Source organism: Trypanosoma theileri (assembly GCF_002087225.1).
Source record: "Trypanosoma theileri isolate Edinburgh chromosome Unknown TM35_Tth_10_V1, whole genome shotgun sequence".
NCBI lineage: Eukaryota > Euglenozoa > Kinetoplastea > Trypanosomatida > Trypanosomatidae > Trypanosoma > Trypanosoma theileri.
Genome location: NW_021639852.1, coordinates 343,441 through 361,987, shown reverse-complemented (window position 1 = coordinate 361,987; position 18,547 = coordinate 343,441). Strand labels below are relative to the sequence as shown.

General features: G+C 39.5%; 7 protein-coding genes across 7 annotated transcripts; all 7 read right to left on the bottom strand.

Moving 5' to 3' along the window:
* Positions 1 to 22: 22 nt before the first annotated feature.
* On the bottom strand, positions 23 to 1,006 carry TM35_000102110 (aspartate carbamoyltransferase; the record flags this gene model as incomplete). Its single annotated transcript, XM_029024702.1, has 1 exon — positions 23 to 1,006. One exon carries the CDS (start codon positions 1,004 to 1,006, stop codon positions 23 to 25), a length of 984 nt encoding a protein of 327 aa, XP_028884009.1.
* A 1,045-nt stretch (positions 1,007 to 2,051) lies between these two features.
* On the bottom strand, positions 2,052 to 3,428 carry TM35_000102100 (OMPDCase-OPRTase; the record flags this gene model as incomplete). The annotated part of the gene is made up of 1 exon (XM_029024701.1): positions 2,052 to 3,428. The coding sequence occupies one exon, from the start codon at positions 3,426 to 3,428 to the stop codon at positions 2,052 to 2,054; it is 1,377 nt and encodes a 458-aa protein (XP_028884008.1).
* A 448-nt stretch (positions 3,429 to 3,876) lies between these two features.
* On the bottom strand, positions 3,877 to 5,028 carry TM35_000102090 (putative dihydroorotase; the record flags this gene model as incomplete). Its single annotated transcript, XM_029024700.1, has 1 exon — positions 3,877 to 5,028. The coding sequence occupies one exon, from the start codon at positions 5,026 to 5,028 to the stop codon at positions 3,877 to 3,879; it is 1,152 nt and encodes a 383-aa protein (XP_028884007.1).
* Positions 5,029 to 6,296: 1,268 nt separating this feature from the next.
* TM35_000102080 (ubiquitin hydrolase) lies at positions 6,297 to 11,315 on the bottom strand (the record flags this gene model as incomplete). Its single annotated transcript, XM_029024699.1, has 1 exon — positions 6,297 to 11,315. One exon carries the CDS (start codon positions 11,313 to 11,315, stop codon positions 6,297 to 6,299), a length of 5,019 nt encoding a protein of 1,672 aa, XP_028884006.1.
* A 198-nt stretch (positions 11,316 to 11,513) lies between these two features.
* On the bottom strand, positions 11,514 to 13,118 carry TM35_000102070 (uncharacterized protein; the record flags this gene model as incomplete). The annotated part of the gene is made up of 1 exon (XM_029024698.1): positions 11,514 to 13,118. One exon carries the CDS (start codon positions 13,116 to 13,118, stop codon positions 11,514 to 11,516), a length of 1,605 nt encoding a protein of 534 aa, XP_028884005.1.
* Positions 13,119 to 14,023: 905 nt separating this feature from the next.
* On the bottom strand, positions 14,024 to 15,094 carry TM35_000102060 (transaldolase; the record flags this gene model as incomplete). Its single annotated transcript, XM_029024697.1, has 1 exon — positions 14,024 to 15,094. The coding sequence occupies one exon, from the start codon at positions 15,092 to 15,094 to the stop codon at positions 14,024 to 14,026; it is 1,071 nt and encodes a 356-aa protein (XP_028884004.1).
* A 965-nt stretch (positions 15,095 to 16,059) lies between these two features.
* TM35_000102050 (uncharacterized protein) lies at positions 16,060 to 17,193 on the bottom strand (the record flags this gene model as incomplete). The annotated part of the gene is made up of 1 exon (XM_029024696.1): positions 16,060 to 17,193. One exon carries the CDS (start codon positions 17,191 to 17,193, stop codon positions 16,060 to 16,062), a length of 1,134 nt encoding a protein of 377 aa, XP_028884003.1.
* Between the last annotated feature and the right edge of the window lie 1,354 nt (positions 17,194 to 18,547).

Below are 18,547 nucleotides of genomic sequence, written 5' to 3'. Positions count from 1 at the left end.
TTTTTTTCTGTTCCTTCTTTCCTTACGCCAATACACTATACAAAATAGCCATGCGCATAAACATACCGTACTGCATCTGCTTAAAGTATGCCGCCCGTGGGTCTGTGTCCACATTACTGTTGAGTTCCTCATTGCGAGGCAGTGGGTGCATGACAATCATCTTTTCCTTCGCTAATTGCATGCGGGCCGCATCAATGGTGATATCGGCCTTCACAGACTCAAAGGACTGCAGGGCCGCCGCATCATCACTCGCAGAAGCCACAAAACGTTCTTTTTGTAAACGGGTGGCATACAACACATCACTCGATCGCATCACTTCTTCTGTTAACGCAGAGACACGACGAATATGAACCCCCTTCGCCGTAATTTCCTTCTGCAGTGAATCCAACACTTCCTGCGGCATCTGAAGGGCATCTGGGGCCACAAGAAAAACAGTTTGAATGTTAAAATTACGCACCAACAGTTTTAGTAAAGAATGTACAGTTCGACCCATCTTGAGATCGCCAATGAGGGCAATGGTGATGCCATCCACATAACCCAACTCGGCACGAATGGTGAGAGTATCCAGCAGTGCCTGTGTTGGATGTTCACCGGAGCCGTTGCCGGCATTCATCACGGGATGTTGGGCCGCAGCGACCGCCTCTTCAATCGCCGTCGTGCGTGGATGCCGCAGGACCAACACATCACTGTAGGAATCCAATGTGCGAATCGTATCACTTAATGTCTCGCCTTTATTCACGGAGGAGGATTCCACTTTGAAATTCACAACACTTCCACCAAGACGAATCATCGCAGCACAGAAGGAACTGAAGGTGCGAGAGGAGTCTTCAAAGAAGAGTGGAGTCATGATGCGACCCTGCAAGAGATGCAGTACCTCACCACTGTCAACCTTCTCTTTCATAAGAAGTGCAAGACGCATTAACGCATCAATATCATCACGAGTAAATTGTTCAGCACTCGTCACGCTTTTGCCTTTAAGGCTAGAAACAGGTTGTAGTCCTGTCATTATATTTCTCTCTTTTTTCTTAAATAATTATGTTATTATCTCCTGGAGACTACAATTAATATGTATGACTAATCGCACAGATGCTGTCGTACACAATACGTATGTATATATATATGTGTGGATGTGGGTTGAGACTACTCCTTACGATGATTACATGTATAAAAAGGAAGAAAGAAAAAGAGAGAGAACAAATAGAAAATACAAAAAAAAAATAATAATAAATAATATGATGAAAAAGGAATAACCCTGTTCTTTTCTCTGGTTTCCTGTTACTCATTTATTTGTGTTTGCCAATGCCCATTACGGCAGTCAAAGAAACAACAGAAAATAAATAAAGAATTAAGACACGACACCAGAGAAAGATGTATATATCACACAATCCAATTCCTTCATATATGTGCAGTATATAATACTCCCTTCAGGCGTCAAAACTCCACCCACAGAGAAAAAAAAAAGTAAAAATAAATAAAAACGCACGTACCCAAAGTCTCTGTCCATCACTGGTACGCTAGTGCAAATGGATGACTTTCACGTTTAAGGGAAAAATGAATAAAAAACACCACATTCAACAGCCCTCTCTCCTCTTTTTTTTTTTTTGGCCTTCATTTATTTTTATTTTATTTTCTGGTAGTGATAAATGACTTCTCTTTTCCTTTTTTTTTTTTTTTTTTGCTCATTGTACCCTCATTTTTTTTTATTTCTTCTTGTCTGTTCAGCTGTTTCTCTTTTGCGTATTTGATCTTTTGGGAGGCGACCAATGCACTTCAAAACAACAGAAAATGGGAAACTACATTCATTTACCTCAATGAAATTATCTATACTTAAGTATGCCTCAGTGGAGTTGCTCTTGTTTTTTTTCCTCTTTTTTTTTTCGTGTGTGTGTGTGTTCCCTATCAACATGGGTATTTTTTTCTTTTAAAGGCGTTATTAGTGTACGTATCGATTTTTTTTTTTCTTGTGTGTATATGTGCGTGTGAAGCACTTTTGTTATCGTCAACATTTTTATACCACTAATTCTTTACTATTTATTTTCTTTTTCTGTTCTTTAAAGTTTACTCGCCGTCGTCGCCATAAAGGCACGAACCTCACTCAACTGCTTATCGGTGATAGCACCAGCCTGTAACCACAATGGCAGCAGCCGCGAGAGAGTGACGACTGCCTCAAAATCATAACCAAGAGAATTAAGAAACTTCTTCGCACCCATTTCACGATCAATAAGAACCACAATAGAAACAATCTCTAATCCGGCAGACTTCAGTTTCTCAATTGCCTCCACTTTGGTTTCACCTGTAGTGACGAGATCATCAATAATCACAACGCGATCACCCTTCTTGAACTCACCCTCAATGGCGGCCTGTGTACCGTAGGCCTTTGCCTCTCGGCGTGGGTAAATGAGTGGCACATTCATCTCAAGTGAGATGGCTGTAGCAATAGGAAGTGCAGCGTACGGCAATCCCGCAATGCGATCAAAGCGTAAATGACGCAACACCTTCGCGTACTCGCGTGCCACCATGCGAAGAATAGATGGGTGTGTGACGAGTCGGCGGAGATCCAAATAGATGGGGGACTTCTTTCCAGACTTCAGCGTGAAGTTTCCAAACCGCACACAGCGGGAGGCGACGAGGGCCATTGCCAAGTCCGATGATGTACTGCGGTTAAACCGAATGATGTTAATATCTTCACAGAGTTTCTGTGCCGCCGCACGTGGGTCCTCTGCACGGGCCACTGCACGTGAGACGTTAATAAGCATTCCACTTCCATCTGCCCTCAGTCCAGCGTCGAGGGCGGCTTTGAGATTTCCACCCTGAGCGCCAATGCCGGGAACGAGAAACCACAGTGTAGGGGCTCGTGCTCGCACACGTCCAAGCGCCACTGGATCTGTGGCCCCGACAACAAGACCAACATTGTGATTGCGATTCCATACCGTTTCTGCATGTTCAGCAACGGCCTCATAGAGATTTCGTCCATCCACTTGAAGACATTGAAGTTCACCAGAACCCTTGTTAGATGTCTTGCAAAGAATAAACACACCCTTAGATGCGTATTGCAGGAATGGTGAGAGGGAGTCTCCACCCATGTAGGGAGAAGCTGTAATGGCGTGGGCCTTTAAGTGTTCAAAGGCAGACTTCGCGTAGGCATCAGCGGTGTCAGCGATATCACCACGCTTGGCATCCAGTACTACAGGGATGTTTGCAGGGACGTGTGCAATGACCCGTTGTAGTGCAGCCCAACCATCTTTACCAAAGAACTCAAAGAATGCAGCGTTTGGTTTATACGCGGCAGCATATTCTTTGGTGGCGTCAATGAGACGCATGCATTCCTCTGCAGCATCAGCGGCATTCTTCGCCCGGGGGTCAAGTCCAATGCAAAGCAGTGTGGTCTTTGCTCGTTCATTAAGCATATCAAAGAAAGTCGTAGACATTTTCTTTTTTTAAAAATAATTTAATGTTTTATCTTTTTATTATTATTATACTCTTTTCTTGCTGTCTTTTTGCTTTTCAGACTGATGAGACTCTCCAACCACCCAACCAGACCCAAAGGCAAAAGAAGAAGAAGAAGAAGAAGAAGAAGAAGAAGAAGAAGAAGGAAAAGAATTTTTTTTGTTAATATATATATATTTTTTCTCTCTCTCTCTCGTTATTACTGGATTGACCATTAGAAATAAATAAAACAATACAAATACGGTAAAAATAAAAACGCGACAAAAAAAAAATATATAAATCAGTAATAATGGCAATTGCTTACAATATTTTAATAGAAACAATAATCCATTATTTTTTTTTTATACTTTCCTCACCTTTTACAGTGCTTTCTCTTTTTTCTTTTTGTCTCCTTTAAATCTAGGAACACCGTTAATAATTTCACCTCATTTACAATGCTTTACCCACCAACCGCCAATTGGCGTATGGCGACCAACGGCATTTTGATTTTAGCATTGACTCTTGTACAACCCACTCAGTGGATAGATCAAAACTGCGCTTCTTCTCATCTGAAAGTCCCAAATTAAAAATACGATTGGGATTTGTATGCATAAGTCGTACAATATCATCTACCTTAAGTTGACGTGACTCAAGTGCCTTTGGTTTTTTTGCCGTAGGATGAGGCCAATGCCCAGCGCACACTGTAAGCAACAATGGCACTACTACTTCAATAGATGGCATTCCACTTGGTGGATTTCCCGCATCATTCTTCTCCTCCAGTGTGTGGGGTGCGTGATCTGTGCCAATGCAGTCCACCGTTCCGTCAAGCACACCTTCCCAGAGTCGTTCATGATGCTGCGGCGGACGTATCGGAGGATTCACCTTCACACGGGCCCCACAGCAGCTGTAGTCTTCTGTTGTTAAGAAGAGATGATGGGGTGTGACTTCGGCTGTAACGTGCAGTCCATCTAATCGAGCGCGGCGTACATGATCAAGTCCCTCTCCTGTAGATAAGTGTGCAATGTGCAGATGTGTTCCGTGTTGCCGTGCGAGTTCAATAGCGTCGGCGATGGAGGCAACTTCAGATTCAGCAGGGCGGCGTAGAGAGTGAGAGGCGGCATCTGTGTATGGATGTGCAGTGGATGCGGTATCATTGTGGCCTGCATGTTCACAGTGAGCAACAAGTGTAATGCCTAAACGGCCGCAGAGTGCAAATGCCGCTTCTGTGACCTCTGTGCTGCTCTTAAGATCACCGGTGGAGTTGTCAAGATATAATTTCAGTCCAGCACAGCGAGACTTAAGGTTGGCATGTTGCGGGTTTGTCCAAAGCTCTTCCAACTCCTTAAGATGTTCATGGGCTGTGGCACCAAAGAAAAAGCGAATATCACAGAGAGACTCTACCGCCTTGGCGCGCTGAACTTTATCTGCAAAAGCCGCAATCGTCTGTGTTGGTGGCTTCGTGTTGGGCATATCACACACAACGTCTATTCCACCAGCATAAGCCGCCTCAGACTCACTCCGCATGTCTCCTTTTTGCTCGAGTCCAGGCTCACGGAAATGAACATGACAGTCAACAAGAGTGGGAAGTTCAATCTTCGTCATTTTATTTATTTATGTTTTTTGTTTGTTTGTTTCTCTTTTCTCGAGTATGGAATGTGAACGTGTGTGTATAAAGGAAGTTATATGTAAACACCACGCAAACAAGACCAAATCCCTTTTAGGATATATGTGGATAATGTATTCTGGCCTAAGTTTTGTTTTTATTATTAAAACGGTAGTAAGCAAAACGAGCAGAAAAAAAAAAAATAAAATAAAAAATAAAATAGTAATAGGAATCAATTCCTTTTATTTTTCCGTAATAGTGTATGTACCAATAGAAACATGTACCGATGGGGTAAAATAAAAAAAAAAAAAACTTACACATATTATATTTACTTATTGTTTATTAGTTCTACGCTTATAGTAGATTGTTGCCCGTATCTACAGACCATTTGATCTTCACTATTATTCACACATGTATGAGTAAATTAGAAGTAATCCGTCAGAAAAGAAATAAAGAAGCGATTGCAATGACATTTACTTCTTTTCTCTTTGCAGATGTCTCTCTTCTACATCCATTATATTTATCCCTCCTCCTCTGTAATGGATGAAAACGAGATGGATTAAAGTGGAAAAAAGAGAAAAGAAAAGAAAACACTAATAAATTCAAATTAACATTATTACGTATTTTTTTCATCTTCACATAACTCTTCTTCCAATTGCTTTGTTTCTTTATCGCAGATGCTAAAATGAGAACAAAGTATGGGTGTAAAGAGAAATGGAAACAGAATTTACTCTTTCATATTTATATATATATAAATATATATATATATATATATATATATATATATTTATATAATGTTGTACGCTCAATAATATATTTTTGTGTATTCACGTGACTAAACTTCTTTTTTTTTTTTTTACTTTTTGGATATTTTGGTTCTAACCTTAACCTTGTCTTTTTTTGTTTTTACTTTTCTTGTACCATCAAGTTTATATGAGAAAGAAATGGAGAAAAGAGAAACAGAGAATATTAAAACAACAACAACAAAAGAAGAAGAAGCAAATAAGAGAAATCAATGATTACATCAATGGAGAGGAGGGTAAATAATACTCATATATACACACACACAGAGAGAAGGAGTGCATTCACCAGATGCTCTTTTTTTTTTCTTTTTTTTTTCTATTACTCTTTTTCGTAGCTGATCTTTTCTTCATAAAAAGAACAGTAAGCAACAGCAGAAGTAAAAAAAAAAAAAAAAAAATGGGTCCTTACTAGAATAACTCCCTCACTTCTCTTCATTTGCTTGAAATCTCGACTATTAGCAACATCACTTCTTCAGTGGTGTCTCACACATTTCACAGCAAACTCGTCCAGGTGAATTAATAAACGTACACACCTCACATGCCAACTGCACCTCCGCCGTCGTTCCTCTCATCACTGCCGTTCTCTCATTATTCTTTCCGCCTTCATTCACAGCAGTGTAAAGCCGCGTTGCGGCGAAGGCGGTTTGTTGTTCCTCCATCTGCCGTAATACCTCCGGTGGTACTTCCTCCCACACTTCCACTTCATCTTCGATATCTTTTATTTTTGTGAGAACCCGCTCTGTGGCGTTTACTGTGAGCACATCCCCATCACAGAGTCCACATTCAAACAGTGTACATCCCTCTTCCTCCTCATTATTATTATTATTATTATTATTATTATTATTATTATTATTATTATTATTATTATTATTATTTTTATCTTTCTGTGAGGAAGAGGGAGTGGGGTCGGCATCCACATCCACAACCACCCGCTGTGAAGTACGAACCTCATTAGGATAAGAAGATCCCTTCTTTTCACTGACTCGACCTCGATTTCGACGAAGTGGTTTACGTCCACGTAAAAGCTCCATCTCATCTGTTGGTAAAATAAACTGATGTGCATTTGCCACCTGTCGTGCTATCGCCAATTTGAGTTCACGCAGTGTGGTGTTGTGGTGTACACCGCGAAGGATATCATTGGCGTCGTAGAAGTTCTTCTTACTACGTCGAAGGTGCAATTGTAGTTTGAGTGAACCATTCATAAAACAACGAGAGGATTCCGTCACACTGTCAAGAAGTGTGGCCACACACTTTTCACATGATGGGGGATCAAACATACGATCTGTGTTACGTTCTACAAAGAGTACAACTTTCTCTCTGTTTACTTTCCGTTCAGCATTCTCCATATTATTATCTTCCATTGGAAGAAGCATGTCTGAATCTCCGTAGACTTCCAATATACTCAGAAACTCCTTCATAGGTACTAACACCAATGGGGGAATCCCTAATGGGTCACTACTATCCTCAGCAATAACATCATGACTACCCGAAACGAAAACAACATCATCATTATCATTATCGTTATTATTATTATTATTATTATTATTATTAGTGTCAAGACTGACTGCCCGACGCTGGAGTACTTGCCAGAGGTGTTTGGCAGTAGACTTCGCCTCCCAAAACGGATCTGTGGAATTAAGTAGATGCGGTGGGAGTATTGCACCGCCATGAGGGCAGCGTAGGGCGGCGTGATGAAAACGCGGTGGTGGCTGAACAACACCGTCCACATCTGCACACCACTGCCGCCACTCCCGCACCCACCAGAGTGGAACACAGCCGTATAAAGTGCACATCTCTGGACAAGTTTCAGCCAGTTTTGATTGAAGTGCCTTCTCTGTCAACTCCACTGGAGATAAAGTAGTACTAGTAGTATTAGTATTAGTAGTAGTAGTAGTAGTAGTAGTAGTAGTAGTAGTAGTAGTAGTAGTAGTAGTAGTATCCGCTGGAGGAGTTAATGCTGTAGGTTGAATCTCTCCTCCTGGTGGTGACTCATTCGATCGATTTACATTACGCCTTTTGCCTCCTGTACGCACTACTCTAACATTCCAATTAGCCTGTGCCGTTTTCTGTTCTTTTTCCTCTCTTTTCAATGTCTCGATCTTCTTCTCTAATGCTGCAACAGCGGAATCCCGGTCCTTTTCCCATGAACGTCGGTGCTCGCGAAAGGCGCGTTCAAGATCTCGCTTCCAAATAGAACGATTTGGATGTTGTGATAACATATCGGCAAGTGAGGCAGAGAGGAGTTGACTTGCAGTGGCAATCGTTGCAAATCGTTTTCGTTCTTCCATCTTTGCCACTCTCATCCTGTGACGTTCGCTTGTTGTAGTGACACTCTGTTGAATGCAGTTTGGGCATTTGGGCGTTGTGTGAGTGGGCAGATACGGCAACATCTGATCCATCCAAACATCACTATCATTATTATTATTAATATTCTTATCATCATGGAAGAGAGGTCGCAGAACTCGTTCGCGAAGATAGAACCAAAGATTAACAGGAACAACACGAACTGCCGCAGATGGAGCGATTAGACCATGTTCACAAAGTAACTTGCCCACATCAGGAATTGGAGGTGTTGAGATGAGAACACTATCTTCTTCCCACTGTTGTTGTTGTTGTTGTTGCTTCTTTTCCTTTTCCTGTTTCTGTAGGTGGGAAACGGTAAAGAGTCCAGTGAAACCTTGACGATTTACTATATCCTTCCATTTGGTACTTGACATACGAGAATCTTCCCAACACTCAATCACGCTTTCACTCACATACACATATACATCCTCCTTCGCCGCCTCTCCGCTATTATTATTATTATTATTATTATTATTATTATTATTATTATTATTCTGGTCAATGATGATGTTAGTAGTAGTAGTAGTATTAGTAGTGTCAGTGTTTGGATTATTCGTGGTTCCTTTACAGGTGGAGTTCAACAACGCTAATGCCGCACTCTCCTCATCCCATAACTCCTTCTGTCGCAATACTTTCTTTGCCATGCAAACAGCACAGGTCTCACAGAAGTAATCCTTCACTCGCCAACGGGCAAAAGGACCATACACCTCCTCCTCATCCGTTGCAGGAGAAGAGTCTAGTGATGTTGAAGTGCCTTTCAACAGTAATGCTAACTTCATGACTATTGTAGAAGGAACAAATTTATAGTTTCCCCATGGTGCTAACTTGCCGTGTGAACAGCGGGTATCATTCATCTGATCAAGAAGTGAAATGGCGTGTTTAACACCTCCAAAGAGAATATATCCTGGGGTTCCATCATTCATTATATCTGTGGTCGCCTGCAGACAGCCAGTTTCATCCACCTCAGATCCTGAAATAACAGTAGGAATACCAAACTCATTGTTTCCAGTTTCACTAGTAATAGTATTAACATTAATAGTAATATTAGTATTAGTAGTAGTATCAACACCACTACGTAGTCGTTTTTTACGTTTTTCACCATCCCCATATCTCCGTACATTCACATACGATGGAAGAAAACAACGACCCAGCAGTTGTACCCAATTGGAGGGAAGAGCAAAGTACTCATCCACATTCTTGTTCTCCCACAACTCTTCACTTGTTAGTCGTGTATTATTCCCTAATGAAAACCCAACAAATAGTTCCCGTACGATTTCAGCCCATTGCTGCATAAAAGACATTACCTCTGTTCGTCGCAGTTGCCATGTCTGTTGTGCAATCAGTAATTCATGATTAAGACGTTGTATGTGTTTAAAGAGACGAGGAGGAAGTTGCGGCATCATGATAGGATAATCAACAACATCATTACCTGCTGCTGCTGCTGCTGTTCCCATCCCTTTTGGGTATACATGGAATTCACGAATATTATCTCTCATTGTAGTAGATAAAGGACGTTTTTGGTATATTAACATATAAACTTCCTTTGAAGAACCACGTGTGCCTTGAAAACGATGTTGTAATTTCGTTACTTTAGCGTCATTAAATTGATACCAATCACCATTTCCATCCATCTTACCATAGAAGGTGTAGTGTCCACACTCCGCCGTCTCGCCAAGATGATTAACAATCCCATTGAGTGTGTAAACCGACTCCAAACAAGATGGATTCAGACTATCTGTAGTATTTCCCACTTCCTTTTCATCCTTTTGTTTTTCCTTTTGTTGTTCTTTCCATTGATCCATGTATTTTGTCAAATCCCACTCAAGTGGAAAACTCACAGTTGATGTTACCTTCTCTCGCCGTAGTGTTTGCACATCAAATGCAAAGCGATTGAGATGAATCACAAGAACATCTGGAAGGGCTCTAATATATTGACGTGAAGAGGCTGTAGTGGTACTTTTACATCCTTCACACACAAATCCCTCTACTTCTTCTGGTTGAAGAAATGTATTGAGTGCCTCTTCTAATGAACTCTTCACAGGAAGTGAAAGAAATGAAAATGGCTCTGCTCGTTTAAATGATCTTCCACAATTCCAACAGGCACGATCATAGAGAAGAGTTCCCTCAAATGTGTGTCCCACCGCCTTACTTCCCTCACGTTGTAGCCATTCAATCAAGAGGGCAAAGAACTCTTGTGCATCCTGCTGAATTCCTGTATCGAGTGAGAGAAAAGAAACAAAAGGTTGTGGATTAGCTCCACAGCCATCGCGGGTAAATGCCATTTCTGCAAATAACTCACCTATACCAGATCCACATAATGATGATCCTTTTGATATATTCCTTTTTTCATGTATCTCATCATTATCATTATTATTACTATTATTACTATTATTAGTTGTTGTATTTATCTTATTAGGATGGTGTTCATTCTCACTGGAGGTAAGGACATCACCATCTCTATAAAGACGTAATACCTCATTGCGAACAGTTGGTATATTAAAAAGCATCTGTAATACCGCATTGAAATAACATGTATTACCTAAATTTTTAATTCCTCTTCGTATAGGCACAATCTTCTTTCGCCTACCAAAACTATTACGATTACTACTAGTAGTAGTAATTGTACGTGTTGTATTCACGCCAACACCCACTGCAGTATTTTTCTCTCTTTCCTCATCCTCCTCCATATCATCTTCTTCAACATCATCATCATCATCATCCTTTTCATCTCCTTCTTTCTCATCTTCTTCTCTTTCTCTTTCTCTTTCCTGTTCATCATCTCCTGGCAGTTGTAATACTTGTGGTCCATCGCCTACGATGTCTGCAACGCACTCTTTGATCGCATCCATATCGCTTGATAATGTGTGAAAGCCAGCAAAGCACTTTGGTGAGGCAATGCAATTTACGTTTCGATTCTGTACAGTTGAGTGTCGACAGAGACACGGGGTATCAACACGATAGGCGGCGCGAAGCACATCTGATAGAATTGAAGAAGTTTCTACAGTATCCCCGTTGTTGTTGTTGTTGTTCCTATTGGTAGTATTATTATTAGTAGTAGTAGTAGTAACCTTTCCTTCTTGTTCTTCTTCATTGGTGGAGGATAGAGCTAGTTGATTCACCCAAAGATCCAACTCTAACATTCGTCAATGGGAAAAAAAAACTACAGTGCGTATTCATTATAGTAATTAAAATAGAAATAAAAAGAGAAAGAGAGAGAGAGAGGGAGGGGAGGGGAAAGAATATAACTAAAAGTTAATAATAACAACAATAATACACAATACACACAGAAGAGAAAAATAATAAAGTAGATGACTTTAAACGCCTTGTGATAATCTCATTTACGACAAAAGCACCAAAATGGGATATCCATCGGAAGCCGAACAGCGCACAGGACTATTACCATGATGGCCCTTCGCCTCTTCTTCTGTTAATGATACTTCTGTGAAAGGTCTAAGCACAACTAATTGCCGCCGTTCATACCGGCGAAAGAGGGGAAGTTGTTGTTTGTGATTCCTTGACGAGGAGGAGGAACGAAAGAAACACCGCTGAAATCTCCCGGCAACCTGCGGTCTTCCCTCATGATGAGATCTCAACTCTTCCTCTCCCATCGTCTTCTTCTTCTTCCCTGAAGGTGTGGGAACCGTACCGGAACTATCACTATCACTATTACTATCACTGTTATTATTATTATTATTATTATTATTATTATTATTATTATTATTATTATTATTTGTCCTTTGAGCACAGGCATAAAGTGAGAGTTTCGTACCTAATGGTGTATTTGAAGGTATCTCCACAATCTCACTTATACTCCCTGCTGAATTTTGTATGTTTTCTGGTAAAAAGTAAAAATGATTCGTCTCGGTATCATGTTTATGATGAAAGAATGTATTGGTTGTGCGTTCATGCTCAGCAGGTGCCCCTGCTAAAACCCACGCATCATCATATCCCGGCATTGTTTCTGCTCGTCCCATAAAAAAGTTTCCCATCAACACATCTGGCCGTGCAACTTGAGAAACAAACATAAGTGCCGTCTCTCGATGTGCGTCTAATTGTCCCTTTACGCGGGTGTTGGGTAATGTAGATGGACCCACACTTAACGTGAAGGGACTACCATTCGTACTAACATCAGGTGAAATGAGTGGTTTACCGCTCACGGCTAGACTTTTACCACGATAGGAGAGATCCACATTCGTTAAAACAAAGCGAACACCACCAATGGCTTTATTCTCTTGTGATGTTCCTCCTCCTATTATTGTTGTTGTCGTTGTATTGGATTCCTCATGTTTGGTGTTCCCAACAACTTCATCAGCAGAAGAAGAAAAAGAAGAGGTAAACTCCGCCGTGAGTGATGGATAGCATGGAAGAAGACGTCCACCCCACAGTGAATCACGTCGTCTAAATAGTTGTAAATAACCACAACGTCCATTACGTACAGAACCTATTAAATCATATTGAGGTAAATTCTTCTTTTTTTCACCTGTCACCTGCATAGATGTATCTTTACCTGTATTCGAGATATTATTATTATTATTATTATTATTATTATTATTATTATTATTACTCTTCTGAATGGCATTAAACCCACAGAGAGCTTCCGCAACAGTGGGGAGAGAATCCTGCAGGGCCACAATGTCTGGGGCGGCCTCTGTGATGGTACTGCAGATCAGCGGAATACGTTCATGAATGGAAAGTCGACGTCTGCAGCGGCGATAAGTGTGACCGGCGGCATCCACAGACCATGAAAGCAACGAGAGAGGAGGCGCTGTGGAGATACAGCGGAAATTCCCTCTTAATGCTACTGTGGATGATGGTATGATCATAGTAGTTCGTGTTGATCTTAATGATGATGATAATGATGATGATGTTGATAATAATAATAGTGCGTCGGGAAGTGTGTGGTGCAGTAGTACTGCATGGTGAGACCCCAAGAGCCGGCGCATTAAAGTAACTGAAATAAAGAAAAGAAATAAAGAAGAAAATAAAAAAGAAAATAAACAATAAAAAAACAAACAAAGAAAAAATAAACAACAACAACAATAATAATAATAATAATAATAATAATAATAATAATAATAATAACAATAATAATGATAATAATAATAGTTTTACACATTATTCTTTTATTATGAATGATAAATTAAATTAGGGTCCCATTTATCGATCGCATCATGGGGTTTATTGTTGATATTCTTTTTCCTTTTCTTTTGTCTCTGTATGTGTGTGGGAGAACTACACAGTATTAGATATTAAACTATTCCTTCTTTTCCCACACATTCAACAACAACGACAATAATAATGATAAATGGCAAAGCAAACATAAGTAAAAAAGCAAAAAAAAAACAGAAAACATGCGGATTGGATAAAATACATAATGCAGGGAAAACATATATATATGCCGATTGATCCCCTCTTCCCTTTTTTTATTCCCCTCCATTCACTCCATTAGAAGAAAGCAAGATAAAAACAAAACAAGTACAGTTGCTCGTTTTCTCGTTTTCTTTTTTTTGTTGTTGTTGTTCTTTTGTCTTATTTTCCTTTTTTTTTTTTTTTTTTGATACTTTTCTCGTTTCCCATTGCCTTCAATTTCGTTTTCCATTCCCTCTCATACAGTCAAAAATTTCCCTCCAATAATGATAATAATAATAATGATAATTAATCAAGAAACACACATGCTTAGAAGAAACAAAAAAAAACAAAGAAAAACATGCTGACAATACTCTTGTCACAATGTGATCTACTCTGCATGTATTCTGCGATGGAAAGTGCACTCACTCATATAGACACAGGTACACGTTCCTTTTTTTTTTTTTCCTTCCTCCCATCTCATCTACGTAGATAAATACATTTAGAGGAGTTTAGCGATATGTGCCTCGAGCTTCACCGTATCTCTTGCGAATCCCTCTATTCCCTCTGAGAGTTTCTCCATTGCCATGTTGTTTGGCTCCCCGGCGAAGAGATCCTCCGCCCGTGTGATCTCCGCTCTCTTTTCTTCCTTCTGCGTGAGATGCGCCGGGTCGAGTCGCCGCTGGACGGTCCCCTTCGCGTTTGCGAGTTCCTCCAGCAGTTTGGGGGCGATGGTGAGTTTGTCGCAGCCGGCGAGCTCCAGCACTTCCCCCGTATTGCGGAAAGAGGCTCCCATCACCGTCGTGGTGTATCCGTGTTGTTTGTAGTAATTGTAAATGCGGGTGACGGCCCGCACACCGGGATCCGCCGCGCCTGCGAAGGCCTCCGCCGGTGATTTATCATTATTATTATTATTATTATTATTATTATTATTATTATTATTTCCTTCTTCTGAGGCTTTCCTCTTCGCATCGGCGACATACCAGTCGAGAATACGGCCGACGAAAGGGGAGATGAGGGAAACTCCCGCCTGTGCACATGCCACTGCCTGTCCAAATGAAAACAGAAGAGTGAGATTGCATTGAATGGGTGGATTTTCTTTTTCCAAAATACGCGCAGCGGCGATACCTTCCCATGTGGAGGCGATCTTCACATACACACGATTGCGGGGAACCCCACAGTCTTCATATAATCGAATAAGATGTTTGGCTTTGGTGACCATCTTTTCCGTATTGTAAGAGAGACGTGCGTCCACTTCTGTGCTCACGCGGCCGGGAATGACTTTTGATATTTCCACACCGAAACTCACGGTGAGTTTATCCACCGCCAACTCCAACATCTGCGCCTTTTCATCGCCGTCGGTGGTGAGTCCATCCCGCATCTCATGCACGTGTGCCTTGGCGAACTGCACGGCGGCATCAATGAGATGGGCGTATTGTGGGAGTTGACTGCCGGCGAGGACCAGCGATGGATTTGTGGTCGCATCTTCCGGTTTGTATTTAGAGAGTAGTGAGAAGTCCGCCGTGTCGGCCACAACGGTTGTGTACTGCTTCAGTCCCTCTAATAGACTCATATTGTTATTGGTTTCTTTTAAGTAAGTATATATATATATATATATATATATACTTCTTTCTTTCTTTTTCTTTTTTTTTTTCTTTTGTTGGTGTTTTTTTCCTTTGTTTAGACCTGTTTTATTGCTGATACCGTTGGCGGTTTATTTGCTTTGTATTTGATGATTTTCTTTAATTATTATTATTTTTTTTTTTTGTTAAAAGATCAAACTTCTAGTATTGTTGATAGTAATATATCTCTTTATTCAAGATTCATGTGTATATATGTAGGCAAGATGAGAAGAAAGAAAAAAGAAAAAAAAAAAAACACGAATAGAGAGAAACAGAGTGTGTGCAAGTTATATAAAATAAAAAAGAAGTAAAAAAAAAGAAAAAGCAAAGAATACTAATGGAAATGGGAAATAGGCACAAACATCATTATTTTAACTACATTACTCCACCTGTATACATACGTATAGAAACATAACGAGGCGTCTAAACATAGAAACAACAAGTAAAGCAAAGAGATACAAATACAAACTGAATAGATAGATAGATAGATAGATAAACTGAAGCCGTGCTTGAGTGCGCATGTATACATACTGTTAGCACGCAAAATAATATATATATATATATATATATATATATATATAGATTTATTAGAGACAAAGAGAGACACATCAATCTAAAAAAAAAAAAAAAAAAAAAAAACACTTCCTTGAGGAAGTGGTAAACAAGTAAAAAAAAAAAATAGTAAAGAAAGGGATAAAAATTAAAAAAAAAAAAAGTCATGAAAAAAAAAAAACGACGAATATAAACGTAAGAATAGCCATAGTAATAGAAATACCATTACTATTTACTATTATTACTTTTCTCTATTTCTTTTTCTTTTCCCCCTTTCCTATTCCCCTGTTTATACCTCTTCTGTCATCAAACATACACACATACACACACTATCTCTCTCTCTCTCTTTCTCCTTCGCTTTCTTCTAATTACTCTTCACATTCCCATTCGCACTCTTCCCGCTCTCCTTCTCTGCACTCGCCCCATCAGAGTAACCCCATCGTCGCAGTGTATCCATCAACAATCCATCATCCTCCAACTCCTGCAGTTTCTCGTAATTCCCAACATAATGTCCATTCATAAATAATGCCGGTGTGGGGGGAACGGCTTTGCTGGCTGTGCCTTCGGAGGCTATATACATATCCCGCAGCCGCCGCTGCAAGAATGGATCATCGGCAACATTTACGGCCTCATACGCAACGCGCTTTAAATACAATAAAGTCTCAATTTGCCGGCAGTGATCCCGCACTCGACGATCACCCGTCATCGTCGTTGTGAACAACAATGGTTTGGCCCCACTGGCCGGTGTACCAACTTTACGCTGTTGTTGTTGTTGAGATGATGATGGTGGTACTGCCGCCGTTGCGAATGAACTGTTTTGTGATCCACTAAGACGTCTTGCTGGTGTTTTGGTGTTTTTGGTATTATTAGTATTAGTATTAGTGTTTGTATTTTTGTTATTTGCAGTCGTCGTCGTCGTCGTCGTAGTAGTAGTAGTAGTAGTAGTGGGGGCTGTTGTTTTTGCTGGTGGAGTTTGTGTATTCACGGGTTTCTTTGCCTGCGCTGCCGCTGCCGCTGCCTGAGCTGCAGTATTATTACTCTTATTATTATTACTATTATTATTATTATTATTATTATTATTATTATTAGTGTTAGTGTTGGTGTTTTTATTTGCATGGGGTTGTTGAATAGGTGCGGCGCTATTGGCGGATTCCAGTTTCTGCAAAATATTCACCGCGTCGTCAATGGTGTGCCGCCGTGCGGAGACGAGAAATGCGAGTTCGTCAATCATGTCTTGATCGGCCTTTGGAAAGGCGATTTGTAAATGCCGTGCAGCCCGGCGTTCATTTGGATAGGAAGTATCCTGCACGGTATTCTTTGTATTGTTCGTATTGTTTTTATTAGCATTCGTAATAATAGAAGTAGGAGTAGGAGTAGTAATAATAGGAGTATTCTTGTTGTTGTTGAGTTTGGCTTTATTATTATTATTATTATTATTATTATTATTATTATTATCATTATTGGATGGGGTGATGGCACATGTCGTGGAAGAAGACATGCGTTGTCTGACTAAAGTAGACGTGGTCGCTCTCCCCGTTTTTTTTTTTTTTTAACTATTTCAATGATCTTAAGAGTCTCTTCTTCTTATTTTTATTTGGATAGAGGGGGTTTAAATGAATAATAATAATAATAATAATAATAATAATAATAATAATAATAATAGTGGTTCCTACAGGGAATAGATAGATAGATAGATTGATTGATTGATTAATATAGTCAACGATGAAAAGAACTTCCCGGAAATGATGTTATTGTTGTTGTTTCTCCCCCCTTCTCACTATAAATACGTTAGTACACACTTGTGTATACTTCACGAGAATACGTTTACTATTTTCTTATTCTTATTGATTGATTGATTGTTGTTGTTGAGACCAGAGTTAATGCCTTCTTTTTTTATTTTTCTTTTCTTTTCCTACACAACACCTTTTTTTTTCTTTTTTTAATATCTGTGTTTCTTCCGTACTGAATATATATATATATATCTATATATTCTCCGATATGTGTTTATTCTCCTTTCTTTTGAAGAGTAAACACCAACCCTAAGAAGACAAAGGAGAGAAAGGGAAAGTAAAGAGTATCAATAAGGAAAAAAAGAGGAAAATCAAGAAGTTTAAAAAAAAAAAAAAGAAAGAAAAAACATTTATATACAATCACAAACATTAATAAAGAAAAAAACTCACACAGACACACTCACACAATCACAAGTACGAATATATATATATATATATATATATATATATATATTCTTTGAGCGTATATCTATGGAAAAGAGGGTTGGAAAAATAACAATAACAACACACTGATGGATTAACAGAGAGAAAAATAAAGAAAAAAGGGGGAAAGATAAAATAATTACCCTCATTTATTTACAAGGGTACTTGTGAGAAAGAAAGAAAGAAAAAAAAAAAAAACAATTTAAAAGAAATACACACACACGCACACCATCTCACCCCCTCCTCTCTTTTTTTTTTTTCTTTCTTTTCTTTTCTTCTTTGGCCACTTTACACAATATAATAAAGTAAAGAGTCCAACACAACTATTATCAACAGCCAAGAAGAACAAGAAAAGGGGAAAGGGGAAAGGAAAAGAAAGAAAATGCATCTATACAGACTTATTTCTGCTGTCGCTAATCAGACATTCCCCTCTCAAGTATTCTTTTTCCTTTTCCCTTCCATCCATCCACACAAACTCCGTAATTGTATAAATGTATTTGTTTTTCCTCCGGCCTGTACGTCTGGGCTTCTACCAATATACAACTAACCCAACTATCGCCCTCTACAAACAAACACAATTACAAACAAACAGAGAAATAAATAAATAAATAAATAAATAAATAAATAAATAAATAAATA